Source organism: Cydia splendana, chromosome 1 (genome assembly GCF_910591565.1).
Source record: "Cydia splendana chromosome 1, ilCydSple1.2, whole genome shotgun sequence".
NCBI classification, from domain to species: Eukaryota; Metazoa; Arthropoda; class Insecta; order Lepidoptera; family Tortricidae; genus Cydia; species Cydia splendana.
In genome coordinates this window covers 21499677-21509488 of record NC_085960.1, presented here as the reverse complement: position 1 = coordinate 21509488, position 9812 = coordinate 21499677, and the positions used below count along the sequence as shown (strand labels likewise).

The 9812-nt window shown below is 37.1% G+C and overlaps 1 protein-coding gene across 1 annotated transcript; it reads right to left on the bottom strand.

Annotated features, from left to right (window-relative positions):
* Window positions 1-318: 318 nt before the first annotated feature.
* Window positions 319-1290, bottom strand: LOC134789915 (uncharacterized). The gene has a single exon (XM_063760652.1). The coding sequence runs from the start codon at window positions 1288-1290 to the stop codon at window positions 319-321; it is 972 nt and encodes a 323-aa protein (XP_063616722.1).
* Window positions 1291-9812: the final 8522 nt, after the last annotated feature.

The following is a 9812-nucleotide window of genomic DNA, read 5'->3' as shown; positions in this document are numbered from 1 at the left end:
TACAGGTGACATGCTAATAGTAACTACTTATTTATAAACATTTATAAGTAATAATTTTACTCTTACAGCTGTCTATTAGGAAATATGTATGTATATAGTTTTTTTTTTTAACAAATTGGTTTTTACCATTTTAATTATGATTAAAATAATGAATTAGTTATTATATATAAATTAATTAATTGCATGGCGCTATGCGCGCAAAGGCCTCCCCCAAACGTTCCCATTTTTTTCCTGTCTTGAGCTGATCTCCACCAGTGTTTGTCATAACTTTTTAGATCGTCTCTCCATCTAAGTTTAGGTCTATGGTTCTTCCTTTTTCTATATCTGGGCACCCACTCTGTTTAAGCTGTGAAGGTGATCGATTGTGCTAAATGACGATCTAAATCCCGCTTGTTCCACCGGCTGTTGTTCTTCTAGAGTTCTTTCTATTCTTCGTCTTAATATTGTCATAAATAGTTTGTACATACATGATGATATACTAATGGGCCTGTAGTTGTCCAAATTATCTTTCTTTCCCTTTTTATGCAGTATGGTAATTTTAGAGATGTTCCATTGTTCTGGTGTAATTTCTTCTTCTAATATTTTATTGAAAACTAAAGTGATAGCGTTGTGTAGTTCGTAACTTGAATATTTCAATATTTCGTTGTTTATTCCATCTGGGCCCATTGCTTTTTCAGATTTTAATTTCGCGATAGCTGAGGAAATTTCATCTACAAGGAACGGTTTCGGTGTTTCGCAGTCTTTTCTGTTATATATGGCGGGATCAAAGTTTTCTGTAGAATATAGGTGTTTAAAAAACTTGGTTGCTGTAGTAACTATGTCCTTTCTGCTCTCTATTTTGCCCGTCGTATTTGTTAAGTTCGGTATCATTTCTTTTCCAATTGATATAATTCTCTCCGCCTTTTTTATGCCACAAACATTGGTAAGCACTTTCTCTATTTCTTCCATCTTTTGTTGTTCTAGGTCTCTTTTGATCAGTTTTTTTATTCGTTTATTTATGGCCTTCAATCTGTTTTTTTCAGCTCTTGATTTATTTTGTTTATGTTTTAATTGCAGCTTTAGTTCTATAAATCTATTTGTCTCGTCCGAGTATTTATGTCTCCGCTCCTGTTTCGTTTCCGTACATATTTCTTTTATAGCTTCTTGTATAGTTTGTTCTAAAATATTGTATTTATTTTGAACTGTGTCCGGGCCTTTGAATTGTAAGCCTTTTAGTAGTCTGTTAGTAACCTCGTTCACTTGAGTTGCAGAGTTCTTTGTAATTTTCGTCAATTTACTTGCTTTATTCATTCTTCTTTGTACATTTCCTAATATCATTTCTACGGGCCGATGATCAGAGGTAAACTGTAGTTTTCTTATTACTGATATGTTATAGATGTTAGTTCTGTTTTGTATTAGAATGAAGTCTATCTGAGCTTTATTTAACTGGTTCGGATGTTCCCATGTCCATCTTCGGTTTACTCGGTTTTTGTAAAAAGTATTGCCAATTTTTAGGTTAAGTGTCCGTGCCAGATTTATTAATCCGTCTCCTCTGTAGTTTCTGTTACCGTAGTTGTATGGACCTACCGTGTCTTCCTCTCCGGATATTCTTTTGCCAATATGACTGTTAAAGTCTCCCATAATAAATTTGTTATTAGACTTGGTTCTCCAGTAGGTTGATTCTATATCTAATATGAAGGATTCGACCTCCGAGTCAGGTGCGTCGCTAGTAGGAGCGTAGACTTGGATAAAAGTATAGGTATTGCGTTTTATTTTCATATCTAGGCTTATAACTCTTGCAGAAGTGGAATCATACCTTTACAGGGTACTATGTGACAAACCACGTTGAATATGGCGGTCGGCGCTTACGTCGCGTAGCACCGCATTAGTTTGCACGATGCACATCCCTGGTGCGCCGGGTGCGGGCCAGCCCCAACCCTATCCTGTGTGTGATAGCGGACAGACTTGACTGCCCGTATATGAGACACTGCTGCGAAATGCATGTTTCCAGCAGTGTATATATATTGTAATAGTTAATTAGGTACTAACATTAGGAACGTAAGTCTACTAACAAATCTGTATGAGTCCATAGTTGCTCGAAATAAATATTTTTCATTTCATTTTCATTTCATTAGTTAATAGGGCGCCGATAATAATGACGTAAGCGCCGACCTAAGGTGCCTTTCGGGTTGGACTGTAGCAAAGGGGGGGCTGGGACTTGGACAATTGTCACAAGAAATACGACAGTTGTCACGAAATTTCGACACAGAACTCATTTACTGTCATGAATTACCGAAAGTTCTTTGAAATCTTGTGTCAATTGTCATCATTATCATCATAAACAAGAAAGATACCTGTTTTTTGCCGATATAATAAAGTTTTTTTTTAATAATACAATGATAGTGACAAACAGGAATAAGGCCCGTCCGATGGTAAGCTATAACCGTAGCCCATGGATGCCTGTGACGTCAGCAACAATGTCACGTTGGTGAAATAGGGCCCTGGTGCTACATTACGACACCGGTGCTATAATAAGCACATTAAAACACTCCCTTTGGCCGTGTTTTAAAATTCGTCATTCGTTGCAAAATTTCAATTTTTCGCACTTCTATCGTAAATAACTACCTATGTATTAATAAAAAAAGTTACCTATATAAGTAAGTAGTTACTGCCTTTAAAAAGTATAAGTGTCTAAATGTTATTAGACTTTTTGATTCTTTAAAACGTCTTTAGGTCAATAAAGCAAGTGAAAAATTATTAGAGTTAGACCAAGAAAAGTCTGCAGCGATTTGGACAGCCCACGCAGTGAAGGTGTTATTTATAAGTCATCATTTCATAGAAGTTTCTTCAAATCGGCCTTATTAATGAGAGATTAAAAATATTCAAAATTATCTAAAAATATTTTAATCTATTATTTCATCTCATACGTTCAATAAGGCCCGGGACTGGACCTTTTTACCTGCACTGACAGTGGATCTTCTTAGCAACAAGTACAAATTCAGAATAATAGGGAGCAACTGCTATTTTTGAATGCTGGGCCTTGTTACCCGCCGGGCCTCATATGCCTGCACCTCACCTACCTTATTTATTTGTTTTACAAGGGGAAAATTTGTTGATTAATCATGCTAATATTGATACCCAAACAAGCAAAACATTCTAAAATTGAACCACAAGCGTAGCGAATGGTTCGTAAAGTTGAACCTCGAGCGTAGTGAAGGTTTCAAGGGACGAGGGTTAAATAAAATTTTCACTAGATCAGCTCGTAAAGGCCCTCTTGATTGTTCGAAACGGATAAGAAGAGTGGCATTTAATTTGATGCAAATTTTGAGTTGTTTCCGTAGGTATACTCGTAAAGCTCAGTTGGTTGGTAAAATTGACTTTAAAATGATAAATATTGAATAACGTTAGTTTGAAATTGATTTAAATGATAAAGTAAATATTATCGGAGATATATATATCGGATATCGCTCTTAAACAAAAAATATATGTCGCTAGTCATTTATAACCTAAAAGCGCCAAATTACGCAAAATTATATTGAAATGACACCTGTCTATTGAATTTGAAGAATACTTTAACAAGGGTGGTTATCTGTATGACAATGCACCTAAAATAATTTTCAAATGTATCTATTATTTCTATACTTAACACGATAACGAATTCTACGTAAACCAAACCGCGGGCAATCCCTAGTACATATAGAAATAAATAAGTGTAGGTAAGTTTCCATTAGTGTACCTACTATTAACAATATAACTATTTACCATTGATAATAATTTTATAAACGTTTTGCGTATTTTTTACGGGCACCGCGCTAATCGCTAGCCCGCCACCGTCGATCGCTGCCTCCTGCCACGGCGCACAGCGCGGCACGCGAAAACGCCGCGCGTTTGAAATGTAACTCAATATAAGCGCGGAATGCATACTTACGTATCAGTATTTAGTGTCGCCGTGATTTTATATTTCTAATATTTTGTGTGGGAACTAAGATCTTTATTATGACCGTGTAATATTAACTCTACAAACTTTAATTCAATATTGGCTATACTGCTTAACCAGAAATCAATATCTAGACAAGCACATTGTCTACATTTCTAATTTTTTACAAGTATACTAAGTTGATAGATAATATCGTAATTTTATAATATCAGCTACTTTAATTCTTTATTGACAAAGTAATTCATGTTTTTACGTTCACCAGAAAGCAGCTGTTCCAGATTTCTAAAAACCGAATATTGTGAATAAATTAAAGTGTTATTGAACATGTTACAGTTTTTTGTAACTTTAATTTTATATTTACATAGTTATTTAGCAAAATTGAAATATTTAAATATGGCCGAACGCTCCACCTATAATTTTCTAATATTTTACATAAATGTTATTTAACATGCATGCAATAACATATCAAAAAAGAAAAAACTTTAATGTTATCAAAACCCATTTTTGTTCCACCGCTGGTCTATATACTCGTATGATGTTCAGGATCCTTGGCTCTATGAGCGGCAAGCGTCACAGGGAGCGGTCGCTGCGAGCGTCGTCGGTGACGAGTCAAAATGTGTTTTTAGTGCAAAATATTCGATTTTGAAAGGTAAGTACATTGTATGTTATTTTGTCATAGTAATTATCTCAAATTTTAATTCAAGATGCTTTTATTGCTTATTAAAGTATTTTCCTTTTACAAAGCATTTCTTTTAAAACAACCCAACGGTTATTTTTTTTTAAATTCTTAATTTCTTTAACTGACTGAATGGGCAAAGTGGATCGGGCAAAGCGGATAGCGTGTTCACTTTGAATTTATAAGGTAATTTTTTTTATGATAATATTTTATTACAGATGGTATATAAATATCAAAAAAATATCGATCATGGCTCCTGGCTAACAGACGTCATGGAAATAGCTATCAGAACGTGAATTCGCTGTGTTAAAATGTCTTCAGAGATGCCGTGAAGACTTGCTTTTGAAATCAGTGAAAAAATATCAAAAGTTACTTGTGACGGTTTTTTATAATTAATATTATTGAAATGATCGTATGTTGATTAATTTTCACTTAGTTATTAATTTCACTTAGATTTTATGAGTGATATTTGCTTTGCCCGGGGGGCCTGTTTCACTTTGCCCGGCACCCTGGGCAAAGCGAATAAAATATCTTTTTTTACGTTTTGTTCAAAATTGCAGCAATTATTAAACGTTGGAGGCTAGAGTTGTTTTAAATTAAAAGTTTATTAAATAAAGATTTATTATTGACAATTTTTTCATTTCTTCCTTGTTAAACTTTTCGGTTATGTCAAGTCAAAGGTTAAGGTGTTCACTATACCCGGACTTCCCCTACCTATTATAGGTACCTTGTGAGTAAGGTACCTTCATTCTAAGCAACACATGAACACTGAGTCATTCGTTAATAATATCCAAATACCTGCGTATAGGTACCTATAACGTTTTACGTTCCCAACTCGACACAAGGTTTTAATTGAAACATTCAGTCCCAGGGGAGAACGTAATGAAAGTGATAAATCTGCAGAACAATCCTGACTTTATTTTTACAGTCCCGCCGAGTTAATATAAACAAGTGGAGTGTTCAGTTCATGAATCGACGATAAACTGACGTGGATATAAAATGGTTATGGTATACTCGTAGATGGCGTCAATAATATCGAAGTGGCTGTTAAAGTTAGTATCGGTATAAGGGCAGAGATTGTAAATCGAAGGTATTAAAATGCGTCATCCTACCCTTGTCAGTTAAGTGTTGGATATCAGGGGATTATTTTTTAGTTTATTCAGAAAATACCAATTGTTTATAACTACCGACATAGATTTATAATTTGTGACTAAGGACTATTTTAAATGTACCTAATGAGCTCATTGAGTGCGCAGAAAGATATAATTAGCGAATGAAGGTTTTAGATAAATTAATTCACTTCATGAAGGTAAAAAAGAGCATTTTTTATTCTTTCGATATTTGAAGGTACAATTGAGATATGATAAGGACGAAATTTCGAGAAGTTAACGAAAACCCATCACGTTTAGGAACCTGAAGGAGCTGTCGCCATCGTGGAAAATGTTTTTCATTCTAAAGAAACTCGCCTTTTACTCCAAAGGCCAGATCAGATGGGCTGCGTGTGCGTGGACGTGCACGTGCGCGTGCGCCAAAATGTTTGCAGTTTGAGCCACGCACGCACACGTCACGCAAGCGTTGTGCCGTCTCTACCTACCTATGAAAAGAGTCGTGGCAATTAGGCCGGAGCCCCACTGCTGCGCACGCTATGTACACGACCCACGTTCCTATACAAAATTTCGCGGGCTTGCCCACGGTTTGTATTAAAACGTGTGGATGTAGCGTGCGCAGCAGTGGGGCTCCGGCCTTAGACGCAACCGCAGACATATTCTCAGATAATTAATTACCCTTGAACATGATCGTTTGAGTCATTAATGAGATTTTTCCATAAAACTTTTCTTTTATAAAATGATGTTAGTACGCCCGCCAACGTACGCCCGTAATGCGTGGGCCGACACGCAATAAGCCGGTTTTAATACACTTTTATTAAATTCATTGCGTATATTTATGCAATCGGTCCCAGGATCATGTAGTCGGAAGGTAGCAAACGGAACTCCTCGATGGAAAAACATAAATACGAGCATTATTAGCGCAAATTGGGTTAGCTGGAATTAATTAACTCTTAACAGTTAGGTAATATGTGCGCTTTTGTTCATAAATAATTACTTACTCTCACTCTAATAAAGTACTTACGCATAATTTTGTTTAGTTAAATTATTTTAAGAACAATTACCTATAGACATTAATTACTTACTTCTTTATTAGTACTTGTATCTTAATTAACCAAGATTACAATTAGAGGGCTGATTTCACTCGTTAATGTGTGGTGTTGTATTCAGTAATCTATAGGTATGCTACCAATTTCCCTGAAAACTGATAACCACCTGAAAATCAAATTATTTGCGTCCTTAATAAGTGTTAAGAATGTTAAGATGTAACAAGCGATTATTTCTTATCTAGTTATTATAATTTTTACAGTACAAATGGTGCTAATTTACCGCCCTAGTGCTGTAAAGGTCCACTAGACTCGCCGAGGCGAATCGCAATAATTCGCCTCCTATATTTTTACACAGGAATCGGCGCGCCGCGGCTCTTCGTCAATGGACGCAGTTGCATAGAAAATATAGTAGGCGAATTATTGCGATTCGCATCGGCGTGTCTAGTGGACGCCAGCCTTAACTAGCATTATACGTGCGTATGTCGAAAATTTAAAGGGCCATTATGTAGTGTAAAACATTGTACAATACACGCGTGAAAAGGTAATTCCTCACTCCCTTCCCTTCGATCGTGTTTAAATTTATCGCCACTCGTTGTAATTTTCCTACTTTTCACACTTGTATCGTAATGTCGTACTAGTATAACACTGCCAAATTACCTATTTTAGCAACAAAGAGGCATTTTCTATGTGATTTCGGTTAACGTTTATTTTTAATTCCCACTGGTAACACCTGCATTTAATCGCTGGCACGCGACGAGAATTGTTTCGTGCAAGATTTACATTTTAAACCTGAAAGCAATTGTATAGGTACTCGTTGGTATAGCTACTTTAATTTTAAAGACTAGATTTATGGTAAACCTATTTACCGTGCATTCAACTTTATTGGCACTAACGCTTGCATATTTTAAAGTGTAACCAAAATAATTAATATGAACTTCACTAAGGCAAAAAGTCGAATGATCTGGTAAAGTCTAACTTGGCGTCCAAGTGCATCGCTTATTGTGAGACTGTTTGAGTTGAAGAATAATTTCTACACCGTGTTAGGGCCATTTGCACCATGTAGAGTTAGCCACTAACTCGGAGTTAACCGTTAACACAGGGTTAAATTGTACTGGTAACTCAGAGTTTAACCGGTTAATCCCCAGTTAGTGGCTAACCCTGGATGGCGCAAGTGGTATAGTATTTTTCAAACTCGTTCATGGGTACGCTGACAATTTCATTTTTAATCAAATTTGCGATCATTGCCTGATATTTGGCATGGTAAGCAATGATCAGGAGGTTTATGGTAGGTACATTGCTACTTGTAATGTGCATTATTTAATTGTAGACGTTTCTTCGCTGCGGCTCTAACGACGACGAACCAATTAACAGTAGCAGACATTAAATTTGGGACGAAAATTCGTACGACATTTGTAAATAAATAACTTATTTAGTCCTGTTTGTACCGCAGTCGCGAACTTCGGCTACATATCGCCATAGATTAATCGTGGTTGCAGAAACTTGTCTCCAGGCAGTTTTAGAAACATCTCGACGTTGTTTCCGTAGGAAACATTCTGATATAACCGTATGAAAATATTGTAACTGAGATTTTTTTGGGTGAATAAGACCCAAAATTTACAAAAAACAAATTTTGTTTATTATCCCGTTACATTAGTTAAAATCTCAGAGTGTTTAAATGTAACCGTTTAGTATGTTGACATTATTAGTTATATGTACGTAGATGTGTTCATTTAATAAATTTTGTATTAGGTACCTTCATAACGATGGGAAATAGAGATTGATGACGCATGTTGAATTTTATAGAAGATTAGAAGACGTACTTTGACTCTCATTTTTAACTTTTGTATTGCTTTAATGCGATTGATCTATAATATTTAAAATATTTTAAGACATTTTACCGTTACAAACAATAGGACCAATAGAGTCCATTAACAAAAACATACACCTAGAAAGAGAACCTTGTTTCGAAAAGTAGGTAATAATAGTACAAACTGTGATTGTGCGAGGAACGTTATGGTAACATTCTGTGGCCTACTCCACATAAGTATTCAAAGTACGTTAATAAAATAAATTCTTAAAACCTTCTTCGCGTGGACCCACAACGAAAGTTAACATGGCGGCGCGCGAGTCGGCAACCGTTGCTAAGCAACGATCGTCGCCCGCGCCGGTGCCGCGCGCGCCGCGCCCCTCCGGCAGTGTTACCTATGTCACAGAACAGATCGCACGCGCATCATCACTGTGAGTCTCGTCCGTGTAGCTTTGTAAATAACGCGATACTAACCTATAGACTTATTCACTGACTATGTAAATGGTGTGTGCATGAACATAACAAGTTCTCCAGTGAACCGCGAGCTACTGTGTTTGTGCTAACCGCTTGTCTTGAAAATACTAAACCTAATTATAATAACTCTAGCTGTGTTTCAGACATTATAATATTGTTGACTAAGTGCGTGTATTATTATTTGCGATCCACGTTATCCACGTAGGTTTAACACCCACACTGGTGACCACGACAACAAGAACATGTCTAACCTAAATGGTGATAATTCCGTCAAGATGCCTCCCGAAAACGACGCCGAAACTAACGCGCAACCGCAAGCAGACGGCATAGCACCCGTCCCGCTTCCACCAACGCAGCACGTAACTGTACCCGTCTCGTTCCCACCTGCGCAGCAGAACACCGCGCCCGTCTCGCTCACGCTCAGCGCCCAGCCAACTGCGCAGCCGACCGGCGCTTCTACGACCCAGACGAACAACGCCGAAGCTGAGTTTTCGCAACTTACGCAGGCAAGTTTATTCCGAATTGGAATTAAAGTACCAGCATTCTGGGCGGATAACCCTGCGGTGTGGTTTGCGCAACTAGAGGCTCAATTCGACCTGGCACGCATCACATCTGATTCCACAAAGTTCTACCACGCCATGGCGCATCTAGAACGTGAAACCGCTGCAGAAGTAGAGGACGTTATTATCAACCCACCGAAGGAAAATAAATATCTTACGCTGAAAACGGAGTTGATACGTAAGTAGAAACTATTCCCCGATTCTGGCCCCACCTCTCAGTGGTC